Raw genomic sequence first — 23,751 nt, forward strand, 5'->3', positions numbered from 1 at the left:
GGGAGGGGCGACCAGGAAACAAAGGTGCAGCCTTGGGCAGGAGAAGAGTCCTGTCCCCTCAGGATTCCCAGCACTGGACCCGTGGCACTGCTGCAGGGACTGGGGCCCCCGCCCCAGACGACGGACTGCAGGCTGAGCCCAGGGTCCCGGGCACTGCCCTGATCTCCACCCCCCGTCCAAGGAAGGCACACACCCCACACCCCTGCCCCACATCCTGCCCCTAAAACTGCCCCTGAAGCCCACTGGGGAACCTGGGTCTCCTGAGAAGGGCCGCCTGCTCCTCTGGCTCAGTCCCGCAGTGAACCTTCCTCTGCTCCAGGCTCGGACGTTCCAGTTGGTCCGGCCTCATGTCGGGCCCAGGGCCTTCAGCAGGAGGGCAGGGGCAGGCCCCGGCTCGGGAGCCCAGGAAAGTGGTGTTGAAGGGACACCAGGGAAGCTCTGACTCGTTGGAAAAGACCCTGATGCTGGGAAGGATGGGGGCAGGAGGAGAAGGGGACGACAGAGGATGAGATGGCTGGATGGTATCACCGACTCGATGGACATGAGTTTGAGTGAACTCTGGGAGTTGGCGATGGATAGGGAGGCCTGGCGTGCTGTGATTCATGGGGTTGCAAAGAGTCGGACACAACTGAGCGACTGAACTGAATTGAACTGACCAAGGGAAGTTCTACTCTCAGCCCAGCTCCTCACAGCAGACGCTGACCCTGCTGAGCTCCGCTAAGATTTTTCTCAAGGAGACCTGAAGGCCGGCTGACTTGGGGAACGCTGGTGGACACCCTGCTCAGGGCTCCGTGGGCGTCTGGGTCTGGGCCCCCCAGGCACCAATGGTCCAGTGAGAGCTCTCCCACCTCCCCTGCCCTGCGCCCACACGTGACACTCCTTCTGGAACATTCCTCAGGGGACCGGAGCTCCAGTCAGTTCAGGGGAGGAGGCGGAGGCTCACCTGCCGCTGGGGTGGTCAGTGACTGCAGACACAGCCCTCTGGAGTCTGTGCTGGGAGAGCCCAGGGTCGGGGAGCGCGATGGAACCACAGGCTGAGCCCGCCTGTGGAAGACGACGTCCCATTTCCCGTTTCTTTCAGACGTCTGTCTCGGGCCTTTGCACACGTGCGTGCACTTTCTTCACAGCGGCAGGGAGCCCAGGACCTGAGAGCCCCGCTGTGGCCATGACTCTCTGCACCCAGGCCTGCCGTCCAGGCCCCAGGCAGGCCTGCAGCCAGCAGACTGCGAGCTGGAGCGGGAGGCACGTGCTCAGACACTCTAAGTGGAGGGTCCAGGCCTCCGTGGTCTCCGGGAGGGTTACCTGCGAGCCACTGCCTCGGGGCTCAAAGCCGTGGAGGGCGGGAAGCAGGGTCCCTGCCCCTGGCGGCTCCGAAGGCCGGCCTGTGACATGGGCTGACCCCAGGCGGGCGTTGGGAGAGCGTGCACGGGGGTCCCGGGAGAAACACTTGGGCCCCACCCCAGAGACAGGGCGCGAGCACCTTCATGAGGAGGGGAGGACGTAGGCCTCGAGGGGCCTTTGTCAGAGAGACGGTCTTGCAGGCGGGGTGGGAGGGTGGCAGCTTGCGACAGTCTGCCTGGGTGCGGTCCTGTGACAGCAGCCGTCCTGGGCGGTGAAACCCTTGGGGAGGCCCCCCGATGGTAGAGCTCCTGTTGGAGGATCTGTGCCCAGTGCCGGCCGGGCTGCAGGGGCTGAGCATTCCAGGAGAACACGGGAGCCCTGGATGACTTGGCCCAGGGAACCCGGGCTCCAGGGCCAGGCCCGCGGCTGGCTGACCATCACCCCCAGAGCTACACGGGCCCAGCTCTGAAGGGGTGGCTGGAGCCCCAGGGCCGAGCCCACTGGGGCTGCGTCCATCTCAGCTTAAAATGACTCTAAGTGGGTGTTATTTAGTCACCTGTTCTGACTCAACGGACGTGAGTTTGAGCAAACTCCGGGAGACAGTGGAGGACAGGGAGGCCCGGCGTGCTGCAGTCCGTGGGGCCGGACACAACTGAGTGACTGAACAGCTCCTTTTCTTTTTAAATGTAAGAAAAGAGGCTCTGCCTGACGTAAGGACAGCAGCTTCTCGACAAGTGGGTGCAGGAAAGGGAGGCATGTGGGTTACAGTAAACACGGGCACTTGTCAACTAGGAGGGCTGTAACTGGCGACAAGCTGACCGCAGGCCCATTTTGCTGAGAAGCGGTCTTCTAGTTCAGGACAATAAAAGGACACCGTGTGTACAGGGCTGTGCGCGTTCCTGGGGTGGGGGTTTCAGGCGGCCCTGAAGCGGCACGGGGGCCCAGCATGGCCGACGTCCTTGTCTGGAGTGAGACCCAGAGCACAAGCGTGCAGGTCCGCGGCTCTGCCTGCGCGCGCGGGTCCTCCACAGCAAGCCCTGCACTCTGGAGGCTCGGGCTTATCTGCAGATGTTTCTGGAGCGCAGAGCCCTGCCTGTGCCTGGGACAGAGCCACTCCTAACCTGGCACGACCCCGCCCCCTTCACCCCGCAGGGAGCCCCCTGTGAGCCAGGCCGGGTCCCAGTCCTTCCCTTCCTTCAGCGGGGCAGCCTGGTGTGCGGGGCGTGGGGACAGGACCTGGGCTCTTCACCACCCTGCCTGGCTGTCTGTCCAGCACCCAGTCCTGCCCAAAGCTCAGGACGTGACCTGCTCCGGAAACGGGCCTGCTGCAGACATGGCCAGTGTCAGGGGAGGGCGTCCCAGGCCCTAAGCCAGGGTGTCCCTGCGAGGACAGGAGACGGGGATGAGGCCAAATAGGGGAAGCCCTCCTGGAGATGGGCTGTGGACGGCTGGCGTGTGCAGCCCCGCCAGCAGCACCAGGGGCTGCAGAGAGGCGGGAAGGAGTGAACCCTGCCCTCTGGCCTCCAGGACTGTCGTGTCTGCTGGCCACAGTGCTGCCCGTGACACCCTGGAGCACCTCCCCAGGAGCACTTCCCCTGTGGCACCTCCCCAGGAGCAGTTCCCCTGGAGCACCTCCCAGGAGCACCTCCTCAGGAGCACCTCCCCAGGAGCACCTCCCCTGAGCACCTCCCCAGGAGCACTTCCCCTGGAGTACCTCCCCTGGAGCACCTCCATGCCCTCCCTGCGGGCTGCCAGCGAGTGGGCTGGTGCCAGGCAGGAAGGTGCCGGCGAGGCCCTGGGGGTGGGGGGCGGTCTCAGGCACAGCCAGGTCTTCCAGGGCTGACTCACCGTCTGGGAATGGCCCCCCAGCCTCCAGACCCGGGAAACCTCCCCGCCAGGAGGACGCTCGTCCCCGGGGGTGGGGGTGGGGACGCTCCCACACCTCTCACCGGGTATTCAGCACTGGCTGTGAGTGTGAGACGGCCTCCTCCCATTACAGGCAGGAGCCTGGGGCTCCAAGAGGGCGAGAAGGTCGCAAGGAGTCACAGAGCTGGGGAGGCCGCCGCTAGTCTGTCTTATTCCAAACCCCACTCTCCCTTCCTCACAGACTCCTGAAGAGTGATAGGCAGGTTTGCCCTGGAAGTAGCAGGAAGTGCAGACTGTCCCTGGGGGCCCCTCAGGCACTTGGGTATCTCCTCAGCACAGCCTGGGCCCCTGGGGGGGCGTGGCCACTGAGCAGGGAGAAACTGGCCATCAGTCACCTCTGCCGGGAGGCCGTGGTTATGGGGGCGACCGGCGTCCCCAGGAGGGTGGCCCCCGCAGCCCTAGTGAGTCTCCAGAAAAGGCCAGCGGGGACCAGCAGGGCACAGGCCGGGCCCAGTGACCTGCAGGAGGGGGGCTCTCACCACCAGCCAGCTCAATAGATGAGGTTCTGGATCAGGGCCTGTTAGGGGTGATGCCAAGTTAGCATCCCATACCCTCTCCTGCCTGTCATGAGTGATGGGGCCTGGACAAGCTACACTCTTCACTGAGCATCAGGTTTTGCATTTGCAAACTGGGGATACTCACATCTCTTTGGGATGTCACCGAGCTTAGATACTCAAGTATGTGGACAGCAGTCCTGTGCAGGCCCGGCCCTGAGCCAGAGCCCAGACAGCAGGAGGGTGGGCATCCTACCCTCACAGCCGCGTGACACACTGCAGAGCTCGGGATGCTGCTCACTGAGCACCAATCATCCCACGGGGATCCTGGTCTCTCTGAACACGCCTCTAAGCAGGCACCAGGGTCACACCAGGAAGGAATGTTTACCGTAGGACAGACAACAGGATCGGGGGCAGAAAGTGAGGTTCGGGGAGTGGTCGGCGCAGAGAAACACAGGCATGTGGGCTCGGGCAACAGAAAACCTGGGAGGCTTTGGTGGCCACAGTGAACCAGGAGGTCAAGATCCCGGAGCTGTAAGGCCTCCCTGGGCCTCTAGAGGGCGGACGCGGGACACACGGCCCAGGAGACGCAGAAGCAGAGACAGCCCAGTAGGTAAGAGTATCCCTGCTGAACTGTGAGGAGGGGAGGCTGGGAGGGAGGGCGGGGGGAGGGTAGAGTTCAGGAACCCCTCTTGCAGTGTGGGCACTGCTGGAGCACGTTTCAGAGGCAGGCCTGGAGGCTGGAAATTCAGGGGCAGCGGATGCTGAGGCCGTGAGGCAGAATCTCTTCTCCAGGAAACCTCAGTGGTTTCTACGCTAAAGACCTTCAGCTGAGTGGATAAGGCTCCCCCACATTACGGAGGGAACTCCCCTTTGCCCAGGCTCATCATTGTCAATCTCATCTACAAAACACTTTCAGCACAACACTTGGACTCATGTTTGATGAAACCACTGGGGGCGACAGCCCAGCCTGATGGACACGTATGAGCCACAGCTGGTGCTGAACCGGACGGAGAGGCGGAGGATGTGTGCTGCAGCAGACGCCTGCTCCCCGGGTGAATGGAAAGCGGCCTTTACCCACTGAAACCCAAGGGGCCTGGAGACTTTTGGCTTGGGGAGGGGTAGCAGGGTCAAAGCGGCAGCACATTCTCTGCCCGCTGCAGGGAGGGGGCCGGTAGGCCCAGTGGGGTCCTAGTGGGAGTCCAGGGTGAGGGGCTGGGCTGGGACTACTGATGGTTGTGGCAGGGAGGATGGAGAGCAGAAATTGCCCGAGACACAAGGAACAACTGGAATCCACAGGGATTTTCAACTCACACAGGTGGGTGAGGACCTCAGGGGTGACAGCTGGGCTGGAGGGTCTGATGAAACATTTTAGAGGATCTCATCAGAGATTCAGATTCAAAAGAGGTTTGGGGTTTCTGACCTAAGTTTGAAATTCGTGCGGGGCAATCAGACAGCGTTTGGGAAAGAGTGTGAAGCCCTGGGGGACTCGTGACTGTGGGCACGCAGGCCGCCCAGCTGGCGTGTCCGAGCACCTGGAGACTGGGAAAGCTGCTCCCAGTAGTTCCAGAACTCCAGCTTCCGGGGGACTGGGCCAGCCCCCAACTCAGCTCCCCAGAGTCAGGCCCTGGGGACCACAGACGGGCGGCAGTCTGCTGACACTGGCAATTGCCCGCTGCCCCATCCCCACAGCAGACTGGGGAGACCACCTCTCTGCCAGTGATCAGACTGGCCACGAGACAGTGGGGGTCGGAACAGAACCAGGCTCCTCTTCGACGCTGGGACGTGGTGACCATGTGACTTTGAACTGAATCTCCTCAGCTGTAACTGGACCCACAGGAGCCAGGTGTTAGAAAAGACGGGCTCGGCCCAGGGCCCCCACCGTGTCTTCTGAGGGCTCCAGCAAGGCCCCCTGGGTTCCTCCAGCCGTGGCCACAAGGGAGGAAACTAAAGGACACTAAGCGTCCACCTTGGCCAACCCTGCACACAGACCTCTACCCAAACATATTCTATTCTCACCGGGCCCTGGGGTCCGCATTGAGCAGGACAGGGCTGGGGCTGGCACGGGAGAACAGGCGAGAAGGCAGGGGCGCTTAACAGGCCTCGTGGGCCCAGGCAGGGAGCCCGACCCCTGGCTCTGATTCTGCAGCGGCTTGTCTGGGGGCAGGTCTCCCAGAGACAGCCAAACAGAAACAAGAGAGACGGAGAGAGACGCGGTGGAGGCAGGGGGCAGAGAAGGGCAGAGGGGAGAGAGAGAAAGCGCTTGGAATCCTGCCTGGAACTTGCGAAGTCCTCTAGGAGTGTTTTCTGAAACAACAAAAGCTCCTATTGCACACGTGTGGCAACGGCCGCTAGGCGAGGCCCCAGACCGTGAGCGCGGACCTGGGACTGGACCCCAGGGGCCCAACTTGTGCCTCGGGGCCGGGGCCGCCCCGCCGCCGAGCTCCGGGCAGGAGGTCCTCGCCCCGCCCCGGCCCTCGGGGAGGTGGGGGCGGGAAGGGCGGAGCCGCGCGCATGTGCACAGCTGGCGCCCCCCGCCCCCGGCGCACAGCTGGGACGTGGGCCGCGCCTGGGCGGCGGGCGGGCGCAGTCCGGAGCCGGCGGTGGACGCGCCGGGCCCTCGCTGTCGGTCCGCGCGCCCGAGCGCCCCGCGCGCCGTGGGTCATGGCCGTGCGCGCCGCGCGCCCCTGCCTGCTGGCGCTTGTGCTGTGCTCGTTCTGGGGGGCGCTGGCCGAGGTCGCCCCCAGGCCGAGCAACGGGTGTCCGAGCCGCTGCCTGTGCTTCCGCACCACGGTGCGCTGCATGCATCTGCTGCTGGAGGCCGTGCCCGCCGTGGCGCCGCAGACCTCTATCCTGTGAGTGCGCGGGGCGCCGGGGGCAGGGCCCCGGGAACCTGGGCGCGCCGGGCGGCCGGGGAAAGGGTCGTGCTGCGGGGCGCGGGGCGCCGGGGCGCCGGGGGCAGGGCCCCGGGAACCTGGGCGCGCCGGGCGGCCGGGTATCGTGCGGCGGGGCCTTTGTCCTCCGTGGCCGGACGGGGGGCGGACCTGAGCGCAGCGCGCGCCGCCTCCGGAGCCGCCTTTGTTTGGAGCGCGAAGTCCCCGCGGGCCGGGGGAGTCGTCGGGGCCGGCCCCGCCGGCCCTGATGCTCGCCCGCTCGGGCCTCCTCCTCCGGGAGCCCGGCGCCCCCCTCTCCCGCGTCCCTTTCCCCTCCCCCTCTGCTCCGCCTCGGCGCTTCCCCCTCCTGCCCGGGGCGCCGTATCCCCGGCCCGGCTCCGGGGGGGCCTCCTGGCGCCTCCTCTCGGACCCGCGTCCGGCGGGGCGCGGAGAGCCTCCGGCCTGGCCCCCGGTGGGCGCACGGCCCTCTCGGGCTCCCCTGCGTCGCGTTCCGGGAGGGGCCGCGCTCCGAGTGCGGGAAGGCGCGGGCGGAGCCGGGTTGCGAGCGGGTGTGCGCGCGGGCCCGTCCCCGCCCTCGTCTCCAGCTGGGGCGCCGCGGCGGGGCCATGGGGACCCGGCGCTCCAGTTGGCACCGCGCGCCGCGTGCCCACCCCCGCGCTCCCCTGGGGATCCCGCCCGCGGTGCCGCGCCCGAGGCCTGTTCGGATGCGCCCCTGATTAGAAAGTTTCAAACTCGGAAAAGGCAGTCCGCGATCCAGGCGCCGACTGCGCTCGGCGGCCCGCAGCCGCCCTTCTGGATGCCAAAAATAGTTTCCACTCTTCTCTGAGCCCGAGTGCTTCTGGCACCGCCGAGGCGCCTGCAAAAGTTGTAAAGTTTGGGGTGAACTATTCAGGAAGTGGGCGGTCAGTGTTCTTTTAAAACCAAGTAGGCGGGCTCTCCTCGCGGTCGCCCGCCTGCCGGCCCTTGCTCGGGGTCCGCGGTGGGACTCATCCCCGGCCTGGAAGCCCTTTCCCAGGCCGCTTCGCCGGCCGCCCCCCGAGGACCGGGCCGGCGCGCAGGACGCGTCGCCACAGGCCGACTGAGGGGTTTCTGGAGGCCGTGATTTATCTCTTCGGTGAGTCACTGGGAAAAACACGGACCCTGAAGCCGTTTTTCACGTCTTGCCAGAGTCAGATACGTGTACTGTGCTTTGCCCTCACGTCTTAATTGCTTTTTTAAAAGGTCAGTATTTTAAAAGACGACTGTGGTAGAGCCAAAATGGGCCCACCAGCGCCCTGCGGGAGGTGATATTCTCCACAGAACCTCCTGGATTTTCATAAAACTGCCGAGGGTGGGCAGGGCGGGCAACGTAATGGGTGACCCTGGCGAGAATTCAGAAACCCTCCTGTTTCCCTGTGCTCTCAGAGATGCCGAGAAATGACCTCGCGTGGTCTCGTGGGTTCTGTGGGGAGGCGGGGGTGCTGAGCTTACTAGGTCCCTGAGAACTGCCGGGGTTGTCGGTAGTGTGAAAGTGAGGTCGCTCAGTAGTGTCCGGCTCTCTGCCACCCCATGGACCGTAGCCCACCAGGCTCCTCCGTCCATGCGGTTTTCCACGCAAGAGTACTGGAGTGGGTTGTCAATTCTTTCCATCTTCCTGACCCAGGGATTGAACCCTGGACTCCCGCATAGCAGGCAGATTCTTTACTGTCTGAGCCACCAGGAAATCCTAAATTGGGCTTCCCTTGTGGCTCAGCTGGCAAAGAATTTACCTGCAATGTGGGAGACCCAGGTTTTATTCTGGCCTGGAGAATTGTGGTGTGAACACACACTTGTCTTACAGCTGTGTGGACACAGGCACCTGGGGAGGAGGCTCCCCATCCGTGCCAGTGTAGACCTGGGACGCGGGAGAACTGAGTCCTCCATAAAGGGTTCCACTGGGCATCCGGGACTGGGAGCCTAGAGGGAGACAGTGGTGGTGGGTGGGGCCTCATGGAGGAGCCGGTCCTGGCAGGAAGGCCCGCTGGGGAGGGGTGTTGCTCTGGGGTCCAGTCTGGAGCCTTCTTGGGGGGCTGCTCGTTGGGACGCGGTGACGTCACCGGCTTTGCCCGTGCAGAGGTAGTCCGTACTCACTCTGAGCTCCTCTCCCAGGGCTCTGCTCTCCTGCAGCTGCTGTTCTTCTCCATCCAAAGTATGATCTGGGAGCAGTCGGGGACGGAAAGGATGTGAGGATAAGGGGAGACTTTGACCCTGGAGTCCGTTGGCCACTCCAGCCATCACTTATCCCGTAGCTTTCAGGACTCTCCCCTCCTCCCCGTCCCCTCGGCCCCCGGAAAGACTGACTGGGAATCACCAGGAGCATCAGCCTTGTCCCCCATCATGGTGTCTCAGGGTTATGCCCACGTGGGGTCCGAGAGGATCGTTCTGCTTCGTGGCTGGGGCTTAGAAATCCTGGTCTGAGAGCAGGCCCTGGTCCAAAGCATGTGATTCTAGTTTGACTCGGAACCTTAGAAGCAGGGTCCTGGCCACCCCACTGTCTGGGGTCCCTGCGCTCTGGCGCTGCAGCTTTTCGGAGGCCTTCCACATCGGGTGTCATGCTCAGCTCAACTGTTGTAGAATTAAGTGTTTAACTTTTGAGTATTTCACTCTGCTCAGCACAGCAGTAGAAGTTCTTCATGGTGGGGATTAAACAACCGGCGATAAAACACGCGTGGTTGCACCCTCACCCTGCCTGCTTTGTCCTCCCCTCGGCCCGCGCCTTTGGGGGGTCTCCTTCTATACCTGCTGCCCCACGAGTCACCCTCTGCCCCTCTCCCCCCTTCTGATCTGTTCTTGTTGCCTCTGCGAGGTCATGGGAATCACCCCATCCCATCCTCCAGGCCACTCCAAAGCCACCGTCCATGTGACAGGAAGCCCTGGTGTTGGAGGGGTCCTGGGGACATGGGCTGGGCGGCCCGGGGGAGTGCGGCCTGACCCACAGCATGCAGGGGGCTGGTGAGAGCACCTTCCCGGGGTCAGGCCGCCAGCCAAACAGCTGGCCCCACTTCCACCCACTTCTGGTGGCCTCTGTGTCTGGGCCCGAGCCGTGTTCCAGCCCCCACCTCACAGGGTCCCAGGGAGGAGGCCCCGTGGCCCTGTGACGAGGGTGACTGCTCAGGTGCGCCTGGCCAGGGCAACTGCAGGAGGCCGGCCCTGGACGCTGTCAGCTCTGCTGGCCTGGGCCAGGGGCACCCGTGGTCTGCGCCTTCTCCACACTCGGAGAAGGTCCTGGTGCGGCCCCTGGCATGGGTCGGGCCCCTGCCTTCCTCTTGGGCCCACACCGGACCTGGCTGATGGAGAACCCAGTTTCTCACGAGCTCCTCTGTGCAGGGCGCTGAGGTCTCTGCCAGCAGGTGGCAAGAGGGAGGAAGGGGGGCTCCCTTGGGGGTCCCATCAGGCCAGGAGGGGTCTGGGGTCTCCAGCAGGGAACTGCTCACCTGCCCCGTCTCCTGTCTTCCTTGGGGCTTGGGGATCTCCCTCTCTCTCTGCTGACCTGGGGATGCACTTGGCCCTGGGCCAGGCTGGCCTCTCCTCCCCGGGGTGGGTGGGTGATGGACCCGGTCAGCAGATGTGAGCAGCCGTGACTGGGGCCATGGTCCCTGCAGGACACTTGTGCCAGCCGGGACCTTGACTGTAGCCTGAGGCTCACCTGAAATGGATTTCTGCTTTAGACGGGCTGCTGGGATGAAGTCAAAGCGTTTATTAATACAGCTCAAATGCATTTCAAAAGCACCATAAAAACATTTTTTAAGTATGTGCATGCTGGTGGTTTATTTTTCCAAAATGGTGGTGTACCAAGTACCTCCTCCCACCGCTAACAGCCCTGCGGTATCCAGAGACCTCAGCTCCGCGGACGCCCAGCCCGCTGTGGGCAGACAGGAGACTTCGGGCACCAAGGAAGCTTCCAGGGGGCCAAGACACCGCCGGTCGAGAGCAGGACCTGGGTCCCTGCTCAGTTGGGACACAGCTTGACTTTGGCAGATGCGCCTTGGGAAGCTGCAGCAGGCAGGCCTTAGGAAGCCCCCCTCCTTTGTGTCGTTAATGAGTCAGGGCATAGTTGTAAAAAGACAGCACCGCACAGGCGGCTGACCCTGGAGCCAGAGGCAGCTCTGGCCTAGTCCAGGTTCCAGACGCCAGGACTCGTGGCTCCTTCCGCCCCCTGCGCTCCCGGGCCCCCCGCGCCATCCTGTGACTCAGCCTCTCTGTCTGGCGACACCCTGGCCTCCTCCCTGAAGATCTCAGTGCAGGGGACAAGCCTCGCTCACAAGCAGGGGCCTGGGGACTGTGCCAACACACGCGTGTGGGCCCTCGGACCCCTGTGGTGGCTGGCGGGGCCCCGGAAGGCTCTGCTCGGCCTGGCAACGCCAGGCTGGTGGGGGGTCCCTGCCTGGGGACGCGGGCCTCTTGTTCGAGAGGCGGCCGGCGGCTCAGAGCCTCTGCGCACACGCTCCAGGTGACAGGGTCAAGTGTCAGCAGAGCAAACACAGGATCGCCGTCTCCGGAGCTGCTTCTTACCAGGTTGAAAAAGTGGGTCAGAGTTGGAAGGTCCTCGCCCATGCGCTAATTCCTGCTGGCCCGGCGGGCTCTTCCAGGGCGCTGTTCACAGGGAGACGCTGCAGCGGATGCTGTGGTGAAGGCCTGGGGGCCGCAGCCCGGGCAGAGCTGGCGGGTCGCCCCCAGCTCGAGTCGGGCCTGGTACCCCCACTTCCCCGCGTGTTCCCGGGGAGGCGCTGGGGCCTCCAGTGCCCGGCGTGTCAGGTCTCCCAACTTAGCGTCCAGGCTTAATGAGCATTTTAATTGTGACAGTTTCATATACTTTGGAGTACACAAGAAAATGCAGTTAATTTACAAATGCAGTCTGGGGTGAATTTCATCTAAAAGCAATGAGACAGCACTGAATTTGACGCTTAAGTAGTCACTCTGGACTTCCCACGTGTTACTGTGTGTCTCTGCGGGCTGACTGCTCCCTGGGCTTCCTCCTTGGACTTGAAATGGTAACTGCATTCCGTGTGTCGCCTGTCAGTGGGCAAGAGGATGCGTTTGGTGTGTAGAACAGCGTCAGCGCCAATTTGCGATCTTTCTAAGCTCGTACGTCCAGGGATTCGTGTTTTCTGTTGCTCAGCCGCTCAGCCGTGTCCGACTCTTTGCCACCCCGTCGACCGCAGCGCACCAGGCCTCCCTGTCCATCACCAGCTCCCGGAGTTCACTCAGACTCACGTCCATTGAGTCGGTGCTGCCGTGCAACCATGTCATCCTCTGGCGTCCCCTTCTCCTCCTGCCTTCAGTCTTTCCCAGCATCAGGGGCTTTTCCAGTGAGATGGATTTTCACATGAGGTGGCCAAAGCATTGGAGTTTCAGCTTCAGCATCAGTCCTTCCAATGAATATTTAGGACTGATTTCCTTTAGGATGGACTGGTTTGATGTCCTTGCAGTCCAAGGGACTCTCAAGAGTCTTCTCCAACACCACAGTTCGAAAACATTGTTCATCTCTCAGCTTTCTTTATGGTCCAACTCTCACATCCATACATGACTACTGGAAAAACCGTAGCTTTGACTAGATGAACCTTTGTTGGCAAAGTAGTGTCTCTGCCTTTTAATATTTTAATATTTTCTTTATTTGGAGTTAATGTGGAAAGACAGAAATCACACTTGTCCCTCTCTTGGTCAGATGCCGCCTGTCTGCAGACAACACAGGGAAGCCCTGAGATGGCTCAGTCCAACAATTACTCGTGACTCAATCAAAACCGGCAAAAAGTTTAGGTAAGAATGTGTCGGTTGTTTCAGGACTTAATTTTCGGCTCCCCTTCCTGGCTTAGACACAGGGTCAGTTAACCCTGCAGGTTTGGTTAGTTCCTTTATTCTGGACACTGTTGCCTTTTCCCCTTTGCTTTTCAACTCCCTTAGGGGTAGGGAAGAGGAGACGCTGACCTGAAGAACTTTTCCCAAAGATCCTGGGTGGACACTGTGTCCCAGGCTCTCCTTACCCTTGCCTGGTGTCCTTCAGACGCCTGTGTTGATGGGGGCTTGTCCCTATCCGGTGGCCAGCTCCGTAAGGAGAGGGGTGGTGTCTGGATGCCCAGCCCTGGGGAAGCCGGGACTAGGTAGGAGCCCCCGGAGCTCAGAGGTGCACAGACAGCCCTCTGGCTCACTGGTCAGGCCGGCGGTGGAAGCTTAGCAGGTGGCGATGGCCCACTTTCTGACCTCTGTCTGGATGAATTTTTACTGGGAAAGGGAAGAGGCTCCTGGAGAGCCGGCCGGCAGGAAAGCAGCCACTTGTGCTGGGGGTGTGCACCTGGTGCGTGTCGGCGCGCTGCAGCCGTCGCCACAATTGGGATAACGAGCCTCTGTGCCCCCCGCGTGCCCCCTGGCAGCTGGACGCGCCTCTGTTCGCCAGGGACTCGGGCTTTGTTTGCCTTTCCTGGAATGTCTTTGTCTGGTTTGCATATCGCAGAGCGGGTGCAGGGCACAGCCTCCCGTCCGGCTCTGGGGAGAGCTCTGGTAGGTGGACGGGGCTTAGCGGTGCTTAAATGTCTGGTCCTGCTTCCCAGGGAAGCTCCCGGCTGCGCTCACCATGGCTTTGTGGGAGGGTTTTAAACCGTGACTTTAGATTCTTCAGTAAACACAGGCCTGTCGGGGCTGTTCCTTCTCCAGTGAGCCTGGGGAGCTGGGAGCTTGGCCACGTCATGTGGGAAAGTTGGCCCTCATCACCCTCTCAACACCGAGGGTCTGTAGGGATCAGGTCTCTTGTTCCCAAAGTCAGAAATGTGTTTTTTTCCTGATCAGTCTGCATAGAGGTTTTTCAGTTTCATTGATCTTTGCCAAAACCCAGCTTTTGGATTCACTGCTTTTTCTCTTCGGGTTTTCTCTTCTCTTCCTGCTGCCCTCTGCTCTGGTTTTATCATCTGCACGCTCGAAGCCCCGGGTTCCTGGTGTCTGTCCCTGGACCTCAGTGTCCTGGCGTCCGGGTTCTCCCCAGACATGGCACACCTCCTCTCTTGGGCAGTGCCGTGGCGCAGTTCTGGACTCACTTCCTGTGTGTACTCCGTCGGGACCCTGTCCGTTGCTGACCGACAGACGGTGTCTTGAAAATAGTTGTTTCAGGTATTTTGTCAGCTTTTTGGCTGTTTCAGACAAAGAGTAAGTGTGGACCCTGTTTGCCCACCTTTTTCAGAAGTCCCCATTGTTTTTTGTAATTTTGTAAAAAAGTTCATTAAATTTTTCCGCACCTGTGTCTTACAAAGCAAGTAATCAGATAATGCATTCACAGGTCCAAGTCTAGAGTTTATAAAACTGAGAATCGCTCAGCCTCGCTGTCCCCCTCTGCCTGTGGGTGCTGTCGCGCTGGGTGGGGCCTCCAGCCTGGGGGACGACGAGCAGGCACAGGATCTCGGGGGATTAAACCAATGTGCCTCCCTCACGCGGCCTCTCACTGGGGAGTCAGCTCCAGCCCAGGTCTGCAGATCCTGCCCGTGGACAGTGGCCTGGGGCACCCACCACCCAGCTAGCTAGGAAGGCAGACTTGCATCGCTGTGACTCAAGAATGCCTTTCCCTTCTGGCCCTTTAAGGTAGCAGCCCTCTTCCAGCAACCAGGACCCAGGCCCGCCCACCCCGAATCTGTGGCTCTAGGCTGAGCAGGGGGCTGGGGTGGGCGGGGGCAAGCGGGCGATGACGGTGAGGGGTCAGGGCTTCGACTGCTCTCGGGACTCATCGCAGGGGCCCACGTTGCCCGGCAGGCGCTGGGTGCCCTCCGCACCTGGTGCACGAGCTCTGGGGCTGCTGCTCAGGGCCTCTATGCCCGGGAGGACCCAGCCTCTGGGGCACCTCGCGCTCCCCTCGAGCCCAGGCTGGATGGCGGCTTCTGGCCGCTGCCCTTGCCGCGTCCTCTTCTCTGGGCGCCGGGCCTCATGGGGGGCCCCTGGCTCCCTCACTTGGGGAACAGAGAGGCTGCTGTCCACGCCCTCGGCATCTGAAGCTTCCTGCTCCGTCCCCCTTGGCTTAGACCCCGCTGTGGGCTGCAATGGACACCATCATGGGTTAATAGAGGTGGTGTTTGTTCAGCTGTTCAGTCCTGTCTGACTCTTTGCGACCCCACGGGTTACAGCACGCCAGGCTTCCCTGTCCTTCACCATCTCCCAGAGTTTGCTTAAATTCATGTCCACTGAGTCAGTGATGACTTCCAGCCATCCCATCCTCTGTCACCCCCTTTTCCTCCTGCCCTCAAACTCTGCCAGCAACAGGATCTTTTCCAGTGAGCCAGATCTTCGCATCAGGTGGTTAAAAGCGTGAATCTCCTTCTGAAAAGGGTTTTGCCCATCACTGAGGTGCCCCGTTTAATCATCGTGGCAGCTGGTGAACAGCCTTGGCGCTGTGACCCGTAGATCATGGCTGGATTGCTTGGAAGCCAAGTGCTGGACCCAGGGTTTCCCCCCAGGATGAGGCAGCAGGTTGGTGTGGGTCCCAGGTAGTTGTAGGAGCGACAGGAGAGGCAGTAAAGGTGACAGGAGGAAATGGGGATCCCCCACCCTCGGGATGGATCCTCCGCGTCTGGGCTCCAGGAGTCAGCCGCGTTTCCGAGGTTCTCGTCCAGGATGCCAGCGGCATCTCCCACCACCAGGCGCCCATCTGACGGTGCCCATGGGTACGCCCTGCCCTCTACCCGGAGGCGCCCCTCCTGCTCCACAGCCATGTGCGAGCGGTAGGGATCCTTGGAAACTTGCTGGCCGCCTTCTCTCAGGGCTGCTGCGCACCTACCTCAGGAGGCCTCTGTGCACCTCATGGGTTATCTCCCTGCTGACTCTGGGGCACTTGTGTAATCTGCTGGCTTTGGGACACATGTGTAATATGATGACTCTGGGGCACCTGTGTAATCTGCTGACTCTGGGGCACGTGTGTAACCTGCTGACTCTGGGGCACGTGTGTAATATGATGACTCTGGGGCACGTGTGTAACCTGCTGACTCTGGGGAACGTCTGTAACCTGCTGACTCTGGGGAACGTCTGTAACCTGCTGACTCTGGGGCACGTGTGTAATCTGATGACTCTGGGGCACGTGTGTAATCTGATGACTCTGGGGCACGTGTGTAATCTGCTGACTCTGGGGCACGTGTGTAATCTGCTGACTCTGGGGCACGTGTGTAACCTGCTGACTCTGGGGCACCTGTGTAATCTGATGACTCTGGGGCACGTGTGTAATCTGATGACTCTGGGGCACCTGTGTAATCTGACTTTGGGGCACATGTGTAATCTGCAGGCCTCGTGGATTATCTCCCTGCTGACTCTGGGGCACGTGTGTAACCTGCTGACTCTGGGGCACGTGTGTAACCTGCTGACTCTGGGGCACGTGTGTAACCTGCTGACTCTGGGGCACGTGTGTAATCTGCTGACTCTGGGGCACGTGTGTAACCTGCTGACTCTGGGGCACGTGTGTAACCTGCTGACTCTGGGGCACGTGTGTAATCTGATGACTCTGGGGCACCTGTGTAATCTGACTTTGGGGCACCTGTGTAATCTGCAGGCCTCGTGGATTATCTCCCTGCTGACTCTGGGGCACGTGTGTAACCTGCTGACTCTGGGGCACGTGTGTAACCTGCTGACTCTGGGGCACGTGTGTAACCTGCTGACTCTGGGGCACGTGTGTAACCTGCTGACTCTGGGGCACGTGTGTAACCTGCTGACTCTGGGGCATGTGTGTAATCTGATGACTCTGGGGCACCTGTGTAATCTGACTTTGGGGCACCTGTGTAATCTGCAGGCCTCGTGGATTATCTCCCTGCTGACTCTGGGGCACGTGTGTAATCTGCTGACTCTGGGGCACGTGTGTAACCTGCTGACTCTGGGGCACGTGTGTAACCTGCTGACTCTGGGGCATGTGTGTAATCTGATGACTCTGGGGCACCTGTGTAATCTGACTTTGGGGCACCTGTGTAATCTGCAGGCCTCGTGGATTATCTCCCTGCTGACTCTGGGGCACGTGTGTAATCTGATGACTCTGGGGCACGTATGTAATCTGATGACTCTGGGGCACCTGTGTAATCTGACTTTGGGGCACATGTGTAATCTGCAGGCCTCGTGGATTATCTCCCTGCTGACTCTGGGGCACGTGTGTAACCTGCTGACTCTGGGGCACGTGTGTAATCTGATGACTCTGGGGCACGTGTGTAATCTGATGACTCTGGGGCACCTGTGTAATCTGCAGGCCTCGTGGATTATCTCCCTGCTGACTCTGGGGCACGTGTGTAACCTGCTGACTCTGGGGCACGTGTGTAATCTGATGACTCTGGGGCACGTGTGTAACCTGCTTGGTCTGCGTCAGGGACACGTCTGTGTGTTGTGGTCTACTGGTCCAGCTCCTCCCTGGACACAGCCCATGTTTCCACTGGGACAGGTGTCCCCTGTTTGCACCACGGCTCACCTCCCGCTGAACCAAGGAGCTTCAGCCAGGCCAAGCACGAGTCTGTGGAGGAAGGAGGTTCCTGCGCCTGCAGGGAGCGTGGTCTCCAGGGTGCCTCTCATACTGACCTTGGAGACGCGGTGTGTGCACATGTCTCCTCGCTCGTAGCCTTGCTTTGACGACTGTCACTGGTTCTCTCTCCGGAGGCTTTGGTCTCAGCACATCCCAAGAGCTGCACCCCTCCCTGGGCTCCCTGCCTCACATTGAGTCTCAGCTGCCCCTGGCTGTGGCCTGTCTCCTACGGGGTCTGAGGTCTGTGGCCCGAGGTTGGGCGTTCCTGCTGGGCTGTTGGTCACCTTAGGGCCCTGAGATGTGTGGAGGGAGGAGCTGGGAGAGTTTAAGGTTGATTCTCGTCATTCTTGGAATTGTGAGAGTTAGCCACCAGGAAACCTTGCCCCGGTAGCTGCAGGGTCAGGGTCCAGCCAGGCCCTGGTCACAGCGTAGTCACCACTTGATCCGTGGTTTCGTGAGCTTCCTTTCTCAGACTCCTGTTGAGCATCTGTTGTTGACTCATCGGTGCAGATGGGGCTCAGGACAGAGCACACAGCTCATGCCTGGAGGAGGCGCATCCCCCACGCAGCGTTTCTCTGTGACCGGATGTCCTTCAGCACTATGACGGGGGAGGTTTTAAACAGCAGAGTCACAAAGAGCACAAAAATGCAAGCAACACGACACCAGATAGACCCTGAAAGGGACACTAGCTCACACGTCTCATCTCTGAGCTCCCTGATGATAGAGATAGGCAAGAACCAGTGGGCGCACAGGTGGACTTCAGCAAGTGGGGACCTTCTCAAGGTGGGCGTCTGGGGATGACAGGCACACGGTGTCCTCCGTGCTCCAGGTGGAGGCACTGTGATCTCAAGGTCTGGGGACCTGCTGCCCGCCTGGCAAAGTCCCCAGCACGCCTCAAGGCCCTCCTAGGGGTCAGGGTGTCAGGGCTTACATGGTCAGTTAGGAACAGCTGGTACAGCAGGACTCCTGCAGTCTCCGCCTGACCCTCTCAGGGGAGAAAGTATCTTGCCTTTGAGGTTCCATCAAGTTCAGAGTCGCTAAATTTAATTCTCTGAGACATGCCAGGAGGACCCTTCGGGGTGGAGATATTACAGGCCAGGTGCCTGGTGTGGACGTGGACACCGCTGCCTTCGATTTGGTCTCCTGGGCAGGGAGAGGGAGCTAAAAGAGCCACGGTTTTAATGACGGAGGACGAGTTAGGGGGGACAGACCCAGGCCGGGGGTGAGAGACAGCTCTGCTAGCCCTGCGGCCTTGCAGGATGTGGCCTGTGGCCATGGTCCGTGGGGCGTGGCATGTGGGTGTGCAGGGTGTAGTTGGGGGCGGGGCTTGTGGTCACATGGCCTCCGATGTGGGGCGTGGCCTGTGGGGGCGTGGTTGGGGCTTGGCGCGTGGTCACATGGCCTCCGATGTGGGGTGTGGTCTGTGGGGCGTGGCCTGTGGGTGTGGGCGTGGTCTGTGGGGCGTGGTGTGTGGTCACATGGCCTCCGATGTGGGGCGTGGTCTGTGGGTGTGGGCGTGGTCTGTGGGGCGTGGTGTGCGGTCACATGGCCTCCGATGTGGGGCGTGGTCTGTGGGGGCGTGGTGTGTGGTCACATGGCCTCCGATGTGGGGCGTGGTCTGTGGGTGTGGGCGTGGTCTGTGGGGGCATGGCGTGCGGTCACATGGCCTCCGGCGTCGGGCGTGGTCCAGCTCTGCAGGCTCTTCTCCCAGTTTTCCGCACGCGCACTCTCTGGAAGGCAGGTCCACAGCTGCACCGGCGTCCTGGGCGTGAAGGGGATGCGTGTGCATCGCCTGACACAGCCTGCATGGTCGATGCTCTGCCGTGAGCGCCATTGTTCTGGTCACATCTGGGTTCATTTCCCAACAGACAGGAAGATGACTGTGCCTGGGGAGGTCTGGGGAGGGAGCTGGGATGCTGGGGCTCGGGCAGGGCTGGCCAGTTATCGGGGGGCTCTGCCTTTAATTGGAGCAGACACGTGTGGTGCAGACAGGAGATACTGCTAGGCTAGTTTTCTGTGCGTTTTACACAGGCAGCTTTCTTTGAGGGGCCAAACCCAAATGTTTAAGAGGCACCTACAGCCCCCTTGTGAGGCAGCAGGCCAAGGGTGCCTCTCCTGGTCCTGGGGCCAGGAAGCCCTCTGTGATTGTGAGTTCCTGTGCTTCCTTACTTTCCTAAAATGCCTTTTCTGCACAGCTCTGATATATTTGTTGAGAATTAAGGATGTGAATGAAAATTCAGAGTTACTTTAAACAAATGAAAGCCTGGGGTTGGTAGAGATGGGAATATTTTGCCTCTGTACTGTTTGGATTGCTATTTTCCCTTTCCGCGGGAAAAGGGGAGACCAGGCACAGCCCTTGGGCGGGAGATACCTTATGCAGAAAGAGACAGGACTGATGCAGACGAGTGAGCCTTCCCCTGGGAACGCGGGCTGCCTTATTTGCAGCACTTGTGAATTTATGCTTCTCTTCCTGGTTGCAGCTTCCTTTAGGGGAAGAGCCTGGGTTAGACTCGTCACTTCCTGCAGTGGACGGTATTTCTAAACCAGCTGAGCAGCTCTCTGACCTTTAAAAACAGCAGTTAAAGTGGATGCGGTTAGTCACCATTGTCACTTATTCCAGTATGTGGGATGTTTGTGTTGGCGTGGCGCCAACTGGCCAATTGTTAATCCTGAATGTTTGTTCTCTCGTGCATGTTACTTGGTTGTGTCATTTTCTCGGGTCAGTGCCTGTGTCACCCTGTCTGTCCATCCATTCATGCATCGGCCCTTCATCTGTCCATCATCACGTTCTTCCATCTGCCCTCCCATCCACCCATCCATTCATGCATCTGTCCTTCCTTCACCAGCCATGCACTCATCTGCCCCTCCCTCCATCCATTCATCCGCTCTTCCATCGTCTGTCTGTTCATTTGCTCTTACATCCATCCATCCATCTGCCTGTTTGTCCCTCCACCGCCCCCCAACATTTTGGTGTCCTTGATGAGTGTCAGGCACGCGTGCTGAGCTGAGCAGACCCCACTGCCGTGAGGCAGCTCCATGTTGTCTTCGTTGCTTCTCTATCTCAAAGCAGATCTGTCCCCGGTCCTTCCCCTCCCCACCCCCACTCCCCCTGGCTCAGGGGTGGGATTGGAAGCCCAACGGAAGGTTATAGAAAGGAGACAGCCAGGGAAGAGATCTTAGACCCATGTCTCTTTCCCCCTAAGCTCGGGTGCACTGGCTTTAAAGTCCAGCTTCCTCGTTATTTTCCTGAGCCCTCGAGAAGCTCCCTTCTCGTTTTCTGCAGTTTCTCAGAGCTCTGCGTCTGGTGACCTTGCTCAATGAGGTCTGGGGAGAAAGAAACCCAACAGGAAATGATCAGAGTGATTATTTTCTCAGTTCTCTTCAGGATTCTGGTGCTGAGATAACCCAGTTCTTTGTATACAGTTGGCGCTGCATTAAAGCTTCTCGATTTCTCACTCAGAAGGACTGCGAGACCGTGAGAAGTCTGAACAGCAGTACACTGGGGGGACTAGGCCAGCATTCCTGCCAAGGAGAAGCAAGCATGGCGGGTCAGGCTGGCGTCGTGATCCCGAGTGAGGCTGGAGGGTCCCCTGGGCTGAGACTGGAGACAGGCTCTGGAGGGGCCGCGCCGCCTGGACCGACCTCTGTGCCCGTTACGGGGCTCCTCTGTGTGCCCTTCCCTCAGAGCCCTTCCCGACGACTCACTGCAGACCCAGCCCTTCCAGGGCCTCTTGCGTTTATTCAGCCCACTCTTCTGTCGTCCTGTGCTGTTTTCTGACTGATGAGATGACCTGTTTGCTCCCTAAAGTGTGTTCTCTCAGTAATTGTCTGGGCTACTGTGTCCTGTTTTCCTGAACACTTAAGTTCTGTGTGTGCAGGAAACCGCCTTGGTGAGATGTTCCCGAAGGCTCTGGGTGGAGGGTCACTGCTTGGTGCCAGGATTTGTTGATTCCCTGTTTGGTCCGTTTCCTCCGTGGTGTTAAATGCAACAGCAGGCGAAGGTCAGCCTGTGTGGTGGAACCAGAGATCCCCTTCCCAGGCCTGGTCCATGCTGGGGCCCGTGACTGTCCGCTTGCCGGTCAGCCAAGTGTCGGGTGAGTGCCCGGCGGGATAACACGATGGATCTGTTTACTTTGCTGAACTCAGGCGCGTCTGGCTGTCTCTGCAGGAACAACCAGTGATCACGCTTGTTGCAGCCAGTGGGCTGCGTCTCACGCCTGGGTGCCTGTGCTGGTTAGTGTTCTGTGTCATCCTGCCTGGGACACAGTTCTCAGATGCCGGGTCCAGTGTTATCCTAGAGGTTTCTGTGAAAATGCTTTTGGAGGAGATGGATATGTATGTCAGGACCTTTGAGAGACCTGGAGTGCCCTCCACGGTGCAGGGGGACCTCCTCCCGAGAGCTGAGGGGGCTTCGGGGAAGAGACGCAAGCGGGGCCTGGGGGCAGACAGTGGCCCTTCCCCGCGCGTCCAGCCCACCGACCTGCCTGCAGATGGTGGGCCTGGCGGCCTCACTGCACAGCAAGTCTGCCCGTGGAGGTGATCAGCCTCAGCCTCTCTCCACACACACGCTCACATGCTCACTGACGGCTTCAGGTTGCGTTGCTGGCGGCTGGCAGGCTGGGCCAGGAAGGAGGGTCTGAGGGACACATGGTCAGCGTGGAGGATGAGGCCCGAGGCCCTCCTGGCCTGCCCGGTTGGCTGTGTGTTTTCAGGCCGGTGAACTCCCTTTTCTGCTCCTCTCCTCTGAGTGTGAGATGCAGGCTCCCGCACGTGCGGCAGGCGTGGCCTGTCCCTGTCTGCGGGGGCCCCTCTGTGACCTGTGCCCCCTCCCCTGCCCACCCCCTTGCCCCGTCACGTCAGCGGCCAGCCTCCGGCTTTGCAGGTCGCACTCTCACAGGAGCGGTGTGGCCCCGGTCCCCTTACTCAGTGATGAGCAAACCGCGGATGGGAGAGGTCGACGCCTGGTCCAGCAGAGAGCAGGGTGGAGATTTGGACCTGGACGCCTGAGCTTCCCCTGGTCAGTGACCCTGCCTGCTGTCAGACTGGGACACCGGGGCACCCCCTCAGCCTGGCTATCAGGGCCTCGAGGCTGTCGGAGGCGCGTGCTGGACACATGTGTGCACACCCGCTCACAGACTCCTCCTGCTTCCCAAGCGAGGCCTGGATGAGCCCTGGATGGGGCTCCTCGGGCACTGAAACCATACAGCCCCGCCAGCAGCCCAGGAGGGCCCCGAGACCGGCACCCAGCCCCGCGTCTTCAGCCCCGCAGACTCGGGCTTCCACAGGCCAGAGCAGGAAGCCGGAGACCCTGCAGGGCGCCGCGGCGAGCTCCTCCCGCGGGAGGACCGTCAGCCCCGGCAGAGCAGAGCCCGCTTCCCACGCCTGGGCGGAGCTGGCGTGGCTCTGCTGGGAACCGGCCGTGCGGCTGCTCGCTGGGCTGTTGCTAATCAGGAGGACGTCGGGCCGCCGTGTTTGCTCTGACTCACTGAGCTGGGCAGCCCGGATTTCACGGTCGTCCAGGCCGCTGCTCCGGCGGCCATGTGCCCGAGAGATGGGCGGGTGGACTCTTCCCGTGATCACACGCTGTCCTCGCTTCCGCTGATCACACGCTGTCCTCGGCTTCACCCTGCTCGGGGGGCTTCCTGGGATGCGAAGACTCGGCCTTGGAAAAGTCTTGGCCAGCGGGTCTGGAAAACAGGAGAAATACTGATTTCATTTTTAAACAGCCGTGGGAGAAGCTTGGGCGTTTTTCCCAGAGGACTGACGGCGTGAAGCAGCAGACGCGTTCTGTTCCTTTGTGAGGCGAGTAGGATTCGCGTTTGCATGAAGCCTGAGAACAGGTCCCGACAGTGAGGCCCCAGACGGTTCATCTCCTGGGCCGCCACCACACCCCCTCCAGATCGCGCGCCCGTGGCTGGCCGGCCCTTTTACTGTCCTGTGAGCCTTGCATTGCACGTTTTTAAGAAGTAAATCGATTTGTTTTTGGCTGTGCTGGGTCTTTAGTTGCGGCGTGCGGGCTTCTCGCTGCGATGGCGTCTGTCCTTGTGGAGTGCGGCGTCCAGGGCGTCCGCTTCGGCGTTTGCGTCTCCCAGAATCTGGAGCGCAGGCGTCGTGGCGCGCGGGCTTATCCCAGCCAGGGACAGAACTCGTGTCTCCTGCGTTGGCAGGCGGACTCTTCACCACTGAGCCACCAGAAGGCCTCTTGCATTTTTTTAAATGGTTGAAACTAGAGTAATGGTTCCCGATGTCGTAGTTGCATACCCTGGTGTGTGAACGCAGGTGTGCGCGATCAGACCAGGCCCTTTGCTCTGCCCGGTCTGTGGCTGTGACGGGCGGAGTGGAGGGGTCGCCATGGAGACCACGTGGGCCTACACCCAAGCTTCTGCCTGGCCTCCAGGGGGACAGTCAGGCACACCCGTCCTGTGGGGCCTGGCCGTGGAAGTGCCCCGCGCGGGCTCTGCAAGGGGCAGCAGGGCGCCCTGATCTGCCAGGAGGAGGTGGGTTCCCGAGCTCGGCAGCTGCGCCTTCATCCGGAGCCTCCCCATCCCGGGGTGGGAGGAGCTTCGTCTGGGGTGGGGGGCGCGGGTCGGTCCCTGCGCGTGCTCACTGGGGCCCAGTG

The 23,751-nt window shown here is 60.9% G+C and overlaps 1 protein-coding gene across 3 annotated transcripts in view; it reads left to right on the forward strand.

Moving 5' to 3' along the window:
• Window positions 1-6,156: 6,156 nt before the first annotated feature.
• Window positions 6,157-23,751, forward strand: part of PXDN (peroxidasin) — a 71,000-nt gene continuing 53,405 nt past the window's right edge. The window contains exon 1 of one of the 3 annotated variants that reach the window (XM_055427812.2): window positions 6,157-6,616. In XM_055427812.2, the coding sequence (XP_055283787.2) occupies window positions 6,276-6,616 (341 nt within the window). In that variant the 5' untranslated portion in view covers window positions 6,157-6,275. The remainder of the gene's footprint in view (window positions 6,617-23,751) is intronic. The other 2 variants (XM_055427811.2, XM_055427810.2) reach the window with 2 other exon arrangements.

The sequence above is a fragment of the Moschus berezovskii genome, chromosome 7, assembly GCF_049115385.1.
Source record: "Moschus berezovskii isolate FMDL1 chromosome 7, NW_MosBer_1.0, whole genome shotgun sequence".
Taxonomy (NCBI): Eukaryota; Metazoa; Chordata; class Mammalia; order Artiodactyla; family Moschidae; genus Moschus; species Moschus berezovskii.